We start from the raw sequence: 12132 nt of genomic DNA, 5'->3' as shown, positions 1-12132 counted from the left end.
ATAAGCAGGATGAGTGGTTCCATTTGGGCATTTATTTATTTCTATAAAAAAAAAAACTGTACAGCAAGCGAAATGACATATGAATGTACACTATACATTAAAATGTTTCCAGGACTTGCATGCACCAGGAAGACACAGACCACAACACCCCTGGTCGAGATGCTTTTGATATCTAGATAGTTAAATAGATTTGTTTTAAGGACTGGCAAGACAGTGCCTATTTCTACAAGACCTACTGCTTCAAATTATTTAAAGTATACATAGAATGGACTTTGTCACCACCGAGAGGACTGTTTGGTGTATCATTCTATCCTCAATGTTGTACTTCAGCTGGAGTTCATGAGGGACTATTTTATATCTGAAATGTCCACCCATCCAACTCTGTTTTTCAATCTGTTTATTGTTTTACTTTCAAAACAAGGGAGCACCTTTGCCATAGATACAACCGAAGATTTTTTCAAAAGCCTGTGGTGTACAAAGGGCTACATCTGAATGGAAAAATCTATGAATTCGGGTGACAGGTATCACAAGAAATGCACATAACATCAGCTACAAGAGAAGGTGTGCATATTATTCATGCCTTGTAAATGAACCTTTAATAAACAAAACAATGAACACAACTTTATGTGATTCCAAATTCTTTGTAGTGTAGTGTTAACACCTGGTCAAGGTTCTGTTACACCCAGAAATGAAGGAGGTAAAACAAAAGCCCCTGTGTGTGTACCTAGATTTACAGATAGGGATCCATTTAATTTGGTTGCAATAGCAGCATTAAAATTAGCAACGATTTTGTCGCACATGTGGGCTAACGGTTTGTTACTTACTGAGAAGTGACCTGCTCAGGCAGTATTATCGGTTTGTTTTAATACATGTTAGCCCATATTTATCAGTTTCCAACAAGGATCAATTGAATCAATTGATAAGTTTGCGACTATCACCTGCCGTGAATAAGAGCTGTAAGACTTTGTGGGGTTTTAGCTCCATGGCTTTAGAGCTCCAACTAGTTTTGGTCTAATGAGTGATTGTGCTATACATCAGAAACTGGGAAAGGGGAAAAATGAGTCTTCTATCAGACTATCAAGGGGGATTAAAAGCCCCTCTTGAAGTAAGTCACTGATCGCAAACAGACTGGCCTCTGTCGAATGTTCCAGTAGACCAGTCTCAAAGTAACCTATGTTGTTTGGGAGCCCCACCAGTAGAGTGGCATACAAGGGACCAGCTGAAAACATATATACATGTATGCCCCAGCACTTAAGGCTGGTCAAGATCAAAACATTGGGGGAGCTCTGTTTCAGCTGAAACCCCCTTTAGTTATAGGTAATTGCAAGGTGCTCAAAGTTGCTCTGTGACAGGCCTCAGCCCAGAGAAATTCCCTGTGACTCTAGGCCTTTGAACCAGTTTGCAAAGTAATAAAACAGCTGTGGATATGCAACCGTTTTGATCAGTGCCTTCCTGTCCATTACTGATAGTTTCAGAGACGAGCAAACTCATTCATCGTGCTGTTTGTCACATTCAGGTTTTTTCCTCTTATATACATGCTATAAAAAATGCAACATATTTTGCTACTTGTTCTCCAGCACTAGTAAAGCCAAAAGGGCAGGCAATAATGTGATAAACTGCATTTGTGTAAGCAACCCAAGTCAATCAAACGTGTGAATAGCTATGTTTGAATGATATGGCACTCTAAAGCCAGGCCTATTGCCTTTGCCAATGCTTGGTAGTTGCTTGCAGGTAGGAGAATACTTTAACTTATCAAAAGAGAAAAAAAAACACCTTCTTAGATATACACAATTAATAAACAGGCAAGGAAAAAGGATTCAATTGCCAAGCCAAACGAATGGCAAACAACACCAATGCAATTTCAGACAAAACTGGACCAAAGAAGGGTAAAACTAAATACTAGATAAAATGCATATATGTTCAAACTTGCAGATGTGCTCAAAATGTTTTAATTACAATTATGCATGCTGTGTACAGCTATAACTTCTATTGCACAAGAATGGTAAATAGCACACCTTGTGTATGAAACAGGTTCTCTTACCAACAAAATTGCATTCAAGACATCATTACTTAATGGTGACTCTTCTGCCCCTCTATGTTTACGGATCTTTTTCTTTGCACTATGCACCATGCTTGTGACTGACAGCTTATGTATTGGCACTGGAGCAGGCTCAGTCAGTTTTGACAAAGCATGACTTATATCAGCTGCATCTACAGAAAAGGGAAAAAGATGGACTTAAAAGAATGTGAATATTTAAAACTGTTTAGAAACAACTTGGAGCTTTTCTAAATCTATGAAAGCAATACAACAAATTCAAGAGTTTAGGAATGATGGTCTGCTAACATATGAAACTAGATACTCTGAAGATGGGCAGTAAGACTGATATAATCTCTGCTAGGAAAAATTACACAATAATTTTGAGCAAGGCCAAAAAGAGCTGGTTGATGGACTGAGCTCACTGATGTACTTAAGAGTAAGAATTTTAAGGCCTTTTGGAAAAGGGTCGTAATAGGCTCACAGGTAATTGACAATCATTTAGAAGTGGTAGTGAAGTCTGGCAATTGGGTTGCTCACTTTAGGGCCTTGAATAGTGAGGGGGGCAAGACATTGAAGGAATTGTATAGGAGGAGATTAAGGAGAAGGCCTGCCTTGTAGGCTTAGCGGAGTCAGCAAACTTTATTGGGGGGCAGTTACTGCAGAGTTAGAGTCTTCTTATTTTAATCTGACTGAAACGGTGGATGCCCTAAAGCAAATGTAGAAGGAAAAGGATCCTGGGGTGGACGGTATTCCCTGTAACCTTTTTTTGTCACAACCTGATGTGTGGGTTCCCTATCTTAATATGCTGAGCAATGCAATTACGAGTGGTAAGAATGTTCTGTCTATTTGGCTTGGAGACGTTATTATTTTAATGTTCCAAAAGGGGTGAAGAGATCTACCCTCCATTTATAAACCAATAAGCTTACTGGACAACCCCCCAAAAACTTTTTTTGTAGACAGGTCCTGGCAAAGCTAGAATCCTAGGTCACCGACAACCTTATCCTTGAGGATGCACAGGTGGAAATTAGGAGCAAAGTCAGTACCCTCAACCAGATCTCTCGACTTAAGATGGTGTGCTGGAAGTACGTTACCCTGACAAGGGAACACTTGTACGTCGCCTTCATAGATCTTAAGTCAGCTTTTGACCTGGTTCCGGGGCATAGTTTCTGGAGAGTACTGGAATCCTAAGGGATACCTTGAGATTTTTTTGTGGATTCTAAGAGCTCTCCTTACAAACACCTAAGCAAAGGTGAGGTGGAATAAGGGTGGTGACTTAACCAATAAAATCCCCATTAGGCGGGGGTAAAGCAAGGATGCGTACTGGCTCAGACACTTTTTAGTCTTTATATTAATGGGGCAGTCAAGTGGTTATCCGACTGTACACATGATGCAACCACAATAGCCAGAGTATCACTTTCGATATTTAAGTTTGCGGATGATATTCTGCTTATCTCTAAAACTCCCATGGGGATCCAGGCACAATTTGATTCCTTTTCATCCTTTTTAAAAAGGGAGGCCTAGAAATTAACCCATCGAAAACAACATTTATGGGGATAAATACACACAGGTCCTTTAAAGGTAAAATGAAACGTAATGGCTCTCCAATAGAACAGGTTAAACATTTTGATTATCTAGGTGTTCGGCTGTAAAGATTTGGGCTCATCAACTAGAGAACACCAAAATAGCATTTAAGCAGAGAGCATTCCTAATCAGCAGAAAACACAAGATAACTGCAGGTGGCGCAGTGTCCCCCGGCTCTCAATATATATAGAGCCACTGCATTATCGGCAGCCTCTTATGGGGCAGAGATATGAGGGCATGCAGACGCTTCTGCCCTTACAATAGTAGAGAACAACTTTTGTAAGGAGACTGCTTAATCTGCCTATGGGTACGCACCTGGTTCCACTGAGATTAGACCTAGCATTAAATCCTATAAATCTGGTGTTGTTTTTAAAACCTTTACAGTATTGGGTGAGGATATGGTCAACCCCAGACCTGATACCTTATAGGGACTCTTTAATTGATCCTATCTGTTGTGATTCACGGGTACTCACCCATGGGCAGAAAATGTTTAAGATGCAGTGTGAGGAATTAATTGGCAGGGATTTGGAATTTACCATCAGTAGCTGCTAAGGAAGCTAGGCAGAAAGTGAAAAAGCATATTGGTAAAAAGTTTTAAAACAGATTTGATTATGAAGATGTGAGTCGCACAGGGCAGTTCTTAAGTGTCAAATGCTCACCGAATTTTGAAGCTTACATGGACAGTATCCACCTGCCTATAGCAAAACGTCTGTATGCCCAATTCAGGCTTGGGTCATTGCCCCTAAGAACACTAACGGCCAAATAGAACAAACAAGGTGGGTCTCCCAAGTTTTGTCTCTACTGCCCACTGGTAAATGAAACAGAAGAAACATTTTTATTCTTCTGTCCCCAGAATGTACAGCCTTGTAGGAAATTGAGAATTGGCATTTGTAAACTTGTGGGTGTAAAGCACTACTGAGAGGCCCTAAGAAACTTGAAAAGTGATCCAAAGGCAGCAGTAGTCTTTGTAGTAGCAAAATACTTAGCACAAGCTTGGAAGATCAGACAGAAGGTGTTGTCCCCTGGGAACTCATAATTTTTTAGTATTAGCAATAAATGTACATAAAGTAATCTTGATGAAAGCTTGCATAAATTTTAACCTATATGTTTTACACAGCAAGTTCCTTCTGAGGTAGCAATTGATTTTAATGAGGTTTAAGACTCGGGGTCCTGGCAATTCCCGGAGGAAGGAGACTTTCTGGCAGCATAGCGGATCCTTTATTGCCTTTTGTAGGTCTCTGTAGAGGTTTTTGCTGTCACCACATATTTATGTGTATTCGGGTAGAGGAGCTGGTTAACCAATAATGTGGACTGAGTTGTGTGGTTTTATCTTATTTTATGTTAATTTGGTGTATTGTACGCGTATATTGTATGTTATTGTATTTATAGTTTGTATCTATAAAATGTACTTTTATGTTTCTTCGGCCGAAATAAAGAAATTATATGGAAAATGTCACTTACCCAGTGTACATCTGTTCGTGGCATTAGTCGCTGCAGATTCACATGCTGTGCACAGTCCGCCATCTGGTGTTGGGCTCGGAGTGTTACAAGTTGTTTTCTTCGAAGAAGTCTTTTCGAGTCACGAGACCGAGGGACTCCTCCCATTTCGACTCCATTGCGCATGGGCGTCGACTCCATCTTAGATTGTTTTGCCCGCAGAGGGTGAGGTAGGAGTTGTGTATGCTAGTAATAGTGCCCATGCAATGGAGTGAATGCGTATGTACATAATAAAGTTTTAAGTAATATATTTACAAATGTACAAATGTTTAAGATCTACTTCTAAACGGCTACAGGCTCCCGGGGAGGCGGGTGGGCGCATGTGAATCTGCAGCGACTAATGCCACGAACAGATGTACACTGGGTAAGTGACATTTTCCGTTCAATGGCATGTGTAGCTGCAGATAGACATGCTGTGCATGGACTAGTAAGCAGTTATCTCCCCAAAAGCGGTGGTTCAGCCTGTAGGAGTTGAAGTAGTTTGAAATAATGTTCTTAATACAGCTTGACCTACTGTTGCTTGTTGTGCAGTTAGCACATCTACGCAGTAGTGCTTGGTAAATGTATGAGGCGTAGACCATGTTGTTGCCTTACATATTTCGTTCATTGGAATATTTCCTAGAAAGGCCATGGTAGCACCTTTCTTTCTGGTTGAGTGTGCCTTTGGTGTAATAGGCAGTTCTCTTTTAGCTTTAAGATAGCAGGTTTGAATGCACTTAACTATCCATCTAGCAATGCCTTGTTTTGAAATTGGATTTCCTGTATGAGGTTTTTGAAAGGCGATAAATAGTTGTTTTGTCTTTCGAATTAGTTTTGTTCTGTCAATGTAGTACATTAGTGCTCTTTTGATGTCTAATGTATGTAGTGCTCTTTCGGCTACAGAATCTGGCTGTGGGAAGAACACTGGTAATTCTACTGTTTGATTTAAGTGGAACGGTGAGATTACTTTTGGTAAAAATTTAGGATTGGTCCGTAGAACAACTTTATTTTTGTGTATTTGAATAAATGGTTCTTGAATGGTAAATGCTTGAATTTCACTCACTCTTCTTAGAGATGTGATGGCAATTAAAAATGCAACTTTCCACGTTAAGTATTGCATTTCACAAGAGTGCATGGGCTCAAAAGGTGGACCCATGAGTCATGTTAGGACAATGTTGAGGTTCCATGAAGGAACTGGTGGTGTTCTTGGTGGTATAATTCTCTTTAGGCCTTCCATAAACGCCTTTATGACTGGTATCCTAAACAATGAAATTGAGTGCGTAATTTGTAGGCAAGCAGAAATTGCCGTAAGATGTATTTTAATGGAAGAGAAACCTAGGTTAGATTTTTGCAAATGTAGTAAGTATCCTACTATTTCTTTTGCAGATGCGTGTAAAGGTTGAATTTGATTATTATGGCAGTAATAAACACATCTTTTCCACTTATTTGCATAGCAGTGTCTAGTGGTAGGTTTTCTAGCTTGTTTTATGACCTCCATACATTCCTGTGTGAGGTCTAAGTGCCCGAATTCTAGGATTTCAGGAGCCAAATTGCTAGATTCAACGATGCTGGATTTGGATGTCTGATCAGTTGTTTGTGTTGTGTTAACAGATCTGGTCTGTTGGGTAGTTTGACATGAGGTACTACTGAAAGGTCTAGTAGTGTTGTGTACCAAGGTTGCCTTGCCCATGTTGGTGCTATTAGTATGAGTTTGAGTTTGTTTTGACTCAACCTGTTTACTAGATATGGAAGGAGAGGGAGAGGGGGAAAAGCGTACGCAAATATCCCTGACCAGTTCATCCATAGAGCATTGCCTTGGGATTGATCTTGTGGGTACCTGGATGCGAAGTTTTGGCATTTTGAGTTTTCCTTTGTTGCAAATAGATCTATTTGAGGTGTTCCCCAAATTTGAAAGTAATTGTTTAGTATTTGGGGGTGAATTTCCCATTCGTGGGTTTGTTGGTGATCTCGAGAGAGATTGTCTGCCAACTGGTTCTGAATCCCTGGAATAAATTGTGCTATTAGGCGAATGTGGTTGTGAATCACCCGATGCCATATTTTTTGTGTTAGGAGGCACAACTGTGTCGAGTGTGTCCCTCCTTGTTTGTTTAGATAATACATTGTTGTCATGTTGTCTGTTTTGACAAGAATGTATTTTTGGGTTATTATGGGTTGAAATGCTTTCAGTGCTAGAAATACTGCTAACAGTTCTAAGTGATTTATGTGAAACTGCCTTTGATGTATGTCCCATTGTCCTTGGATGCTGTGTTGATTGAGGTGTGCTCCCCACCCTGTCATGGAAGCATCCGTCGTTATGACGTATTGTGGCACTGGGTCTTGGAAAGGCCGCCCTCGGTTTAAATTTGTACTGTTCCACCATAGAAGCGAGATGTATGTTTGGCGGTCTATCAACACCAGATCTAGAAGTTGACCCTGTGCTTGTGACCATTGTGATGCTAGGCACTGTTGTAAGGGCCGCATGTGCAATCTTGCGTTTGGGACAATGGCTATGCATGAAGACATCATGCCTAGGAGTTTCATTACCATTTTGACTTGTATCTTTTGTGTTGGATACATGGCCTGTATTACCTTGTGAAATGTTTGAACCCTTTGTGGACTTGGAGTGGCAATCCCTTTTGCTGTGTTGATTGTCGCTCCTAAGTATTGCTGTGTTTGACACGGCAAAAGGTGTGACTTCGCGTAGTTGATGGAGAAACCTAGCCTGTGAAGGGTCTGTATGACATATTTTGTGTGCTGTGAACACTGTCTTAGCGTGTTGGTTTTGATTGACCAGTCGTCTAAGTACGGGAACACATGTATTTGCTGCCTTCTGATAAGTGCAGCTACTACTGCCAGGCATTTTGTAAAAACTCTTGGCGCAGTTGTTATTCCGAATGGCAACACTTTGAATTGGTAATGTATTCCTTGGAATACGAACCTTAGGTATTTCCTGTGTGAAGGATGTATTGGTATATGGAAATACGCATCTTTTAGGTCTAATGTTGTCATGTAGTCTTGCTGTTTGAGCAGTGGGATTACGTCTTGTAACGTGACCATGTGAAAGTGGTCTGATTTGATGTAGGTATTTAGTGTTCTGAGATCTAGTATTGGTCTCAGAGTTTTGTCCTTTTTGGGTATTAGAAAGTACAGTGAGTAAACTCCTGTGTTTTTTTTGTAGATTTGGTACTAATTCTATTGCGTCCTTTTGTAGCAATGCTTGAACTTCTAGTCCTAGAAGATCTATATGTTGTTTTGACATATTGTGTGTTTTCGGTGGGACGTTTGGAGGGAATTGTAGAAATTCTATGCAATAACCATGCTGGATAATTCCTAAGACCCAAGTGTCTGTTGTTATTTCCTCCCAAAGTTTGTAAAATTGGCTTAGTCTCCCCCCCCACAGGTGTTATGTGATGGGGTTGTGTGACTTGTGAGTCACTGTTTATTTTGAGGAGTTTTGGGGCCTTGGAATTTTCCTCGATTTCTTGGGAATTGGCCCCCTCTATATTGCCCCCGAAAACCTCCCCTCTGATATTGACCCTGGTAAGTAGGCCTTGTTTGTGAGGTTGTGGTTTCTGTGGGTTGACCTCGAAACCCTCCCCTAAAAGGTGTTTTTCGAAATGTGCCTCTGCTCTGCGGGGAGTAGAGTGCGCCCATGGCTTTGGCTGTATCGGTGTCTTTTTTGAGTTTCTCAATGGCAGTGTCTACCTCCGGCCCAAACAATTGCTGTTCATTAAATGGCATATTGAGCACAGCTTGTTGGATTTCCGGCTTGAACCCTGAAGTGCGCAGCCATGCATGCCTTCGTATCGTGATTGCAGTGTTTATTGTCCTTGCAGCTGTATCTGCTGCATCCATGGAAGACCGTATCTGATTATTTGAGATACTTTGTCCCTCTTCTACCACCTGTTGCGCTCTTTTTTGGAACTCCTTGGGTAAGTGTTCAATGAAATGTTGCATTTCATCCCAATGAGCTCTGTCGTATCTTGCCAAAAGTGCTTGTGAATTGGCAATACGCCATTGATTTGCTGCTTGTGCTGCAACCCTTTTTCCCGCAGCATCAAATTTGCGGCTTTCTTTGTCTGGAGGTGGTGCGTCTCCTGAGGTATGAGAGTTGGCTCTCTTACGAGCTGCCCCGACAACTACTGAGTCTGGTGTTAGTTGTGTTGTAATATAGATTGGATCTGTTGGCGGTGGCTTGTACTTTTTCTCCACCCTTGGAGTTATGGCTCTGCCTTTAACTGGATCCTGAAATATTTGTTTTGAATGTCTTAGCATTCCTGGGAGCATGGGAAGGCTTTGGTACTGGCTATGGGTGGAGGATAGGGTGTTAAACAGAAAGTCATCCTCAATTGGTTCAGAATGTAAGGTGACGTTGTGAAATTCGGCTGCCCTTGCGACCACCTGTGTGTAGGATGTACTGTCCTCAGGTGGTGACGGTTTTGTAGGATAGGAGTCTGGGCTGTTGTCAGACACTGGAGCATCGTAAAGGTCCCATGCATCGGGATCATCCTGACTCATTGTAGTATGAGCTGGTGAGTGCATCAGTGGTGGAGTTGTTGCTGGTGATGCATGTATTGATGGTGGTGGAGACGGTGGTGGGGTTGTTTTCCTTGCCACTTTTGCCTGTGGTTGCTTGTCCTTTTGTTGAAAGGCAAGTTTCCTTTTTATTTTGATTGGGGGAAGAGTGGTTATCTTCCCTGTGTCCTCATGAATATGAAGCCTTCTTTGCGTGTAGTCAGGCTCTACAGCTTGAAGCTCCTCTCCAAATCTATGTAATTGGGAGGTTAATCCTTGTTCCTCTGTATAGGAACTAGTTTTCGGCTCCGAGGCTGGATGTTTTGGAACCGAAAGCCTTTCGGAAGTCTTTTTAGGCTCCGAAGAAACCTTCTTTGTTTTCGGCGTGGTGTCTCGGTGCCGAAATTCTTCGGTGCCGCTGTCTCTGTGCCGAAGTTTCTCGGAGCCGCTGTCTCGGCTCCGAGGTTGCTGTGTGGCGGTATCTCGACCGGAGTCGGATGACTTCGACACCAGCATGCCCTTTTTCGGTGCCTTGGATCGGTCACCTAGTTTTCGGGTTAAGCCATGGCCTGTTGGCGGTGGCGTCCCCTGGGCTTTTGTGGACTTCTCGTGAGTCTTGATTTTCGACGTCTTACTCACGGTTTGGGGTGTTTCTTCGGCGTCGAGTTCTTCAGAATCCGACTCACGGACGGAGAAAGCTTCTTCTTCCTCCTCGAAACGTTCTTGACCTGTCGGCGTGGCGCCATTTGTAGTCTCCTGGCTCTTCGGTCTCTCAGCGTCTTCCTCGATCGAAACGCTCGACAGGCTTCACAAGTATCCTCCTTGTGCTCAGGGGACAAGCACAAGTTACAGACCAGATGCTGATCCGTATACGGATACTTGTTATGGCATTTTGGGCAGAAGCGGAATGGGGTCCGTTCCATCAGCCTTGAAGTCGCACGTGGCCGGGCTGCCCAGGCCCGACGGGGGATCGAAAAAACCCCGAAGGGCCACCGGAGCTCTTCAAAATTCGGTGTCGATTTGTTCTAACTAACTCGATACCGAACGCAAACAATACCGACGATTTTTTCCCGAGATTCTAACTAACTTTCCGACCCGAAACACGGAGCGAAAAAGGAACACGTCCGAACCCGATGGCGGAAAAAAAACAATCTAAGATGGAGTCGACGCCCATGCGCAATGGAGTCGAAATGGGAGGAGTCCCTCGGTCTCGTGACTCGAAAAGACTTCTTCGAAGAAAACAACTTGTAACACTCCGAGCCCAACACCAGATGGCGGACTGTGCACAGCATGTGTATCTGCAGCTACACATGCCATCGAACATATATATACACACACACACACACACACACACACACACACACACACACACACACACACACACATATTGCAAGTTCAACATTTTAGTAAAAGAAAAAAGGAAAACAAGATTCTATAAAAGAGCAACAAAGAAACATTTTAGGGCTAAAAGGTAGGGATGGCTGGTGGCCTCTTTAAGGCTTAATGCTGTGGTCTTTACAGAAATCAACAAGTGCACTGGTTGTTCGTTGCCCTAAAGTGTGCGCTTGGCAAAGAACCTGATGGAATGGCAGGTGAAGTTCCCCTGGGTCACCACAGACCCAACTGAATCAATACAGTAGTGGGTGATGAACTGCCACATCTCTGAATGTCCTCTGCCTCCTCACGGACCCGAAGGAAGCAGTGTAATGTTGTCACATCCCCCATTTATCCTATCCTAATGTTTCCAATAAGAAATGTATGTCATTACATTGTCTGCAATTACCACATGTAGGAAGTTGGCTCTGTATGTGCTATTTCAAAGTAAGGAATAGCATGCACAGAGTCCAAGGGTTCCCCTTAGAGGTAAAATAGTGGTAAAAATAGATAATACTAATGCTCTATTTTGTGGTAGTGTGGTCGAGCAGTAGGCTTATCCAAGGAGTAGTGTTAAGCATTTGTTGTACATACACATAGACAATAAATGAGGTACACACACTCAGAGACAAATCCAGCCAATAGGTTTTTGTATAGAAAAATATCTTTTCTTAGTTTATTTTAAGAACCACAGGTTCAAATTCTACATGGAATATCTCATTCGAAAGGTATTGCAGGTAAGTACTTTAGGAACTTCAAATCATCAAAATTGCATGTATACTTTTCAAGTTATTCACAAATAGCTGTTTTGAAAGTGGACACTTAGTGCAATTTTCACAGTTCCTAGGGGAGGTAAGTATTTGTTAGGTTAACCAGGTAAGTAAGACACTTACAGGGCTTAGTTCTTGGTCCAAGGTAGCCCACCGTTGGGGGTTCAGAGCAACCCCAAAGTCACCACACCAGCAGCTCAGGGCCGGTCAGGTGCAGAGTTCAAAGTGGTGCCCAAAACGCATAGGCTAGAATGGAGAGAAGGGGGTGCCCCGGTTCCGGTCTGCTTGCAGGTAAGTACCCGCGTCTTCGGAGGGCAGACCAGGGGGGTTTTGTAGGGCACCGGGGGGGACACAAGCCCACACAGAAATTTCACCCTC

At 42.5% G+C, this 12132-nt stretch overlaps 1 protein-coding gene across 2 annotated transcripts in view; it reads right to left on the bottom strand.

Moving 5' to 3' along the window:
• RAB3GAP1 (RAB3 GTPase activating protein catalytic subunit 1) overlaps positions 1-12132 on the bottom strand; it is a 434305-nt gene that overhangs the window by 170715 nt on the left and 251458 nt on the right. For both annotated transcript variants that reach the window (XM_069225057.1, XM_069225058.1), the window contains exon 13: positions 2042-2211. In XM_069225057.1, coding sequence (XP_069081158.1) covers positions 2042-2211 — 170 coding nt within the window. The remainder of the gene's footprint in view (positions 1-2041; positions 2212-12132) is intronic.

Source organism: Pleurodeles waltl, chromosome 3_1 (genome assembly GCF_031143425.1).
Source record: "Pleurodeles waltl isolate 20211129_DDA chromosome 3_1, aPleWal1.hap1.20221129, whole genome shotgun sequence".
In the NCBI taxonomy this organism is placed as follows: domain Eukaryota; kingdom Metazoa; phylum Chordata; class Amphibia; order Caudata; family Salamandridae; genus Pleurodeles; species Pleurodeles waltl.
The sequence above is the reverse complement of the archived record's forward strand: the minus strand, read 5'-3'. Positions and strand labels throughout refer to the sequence as shown.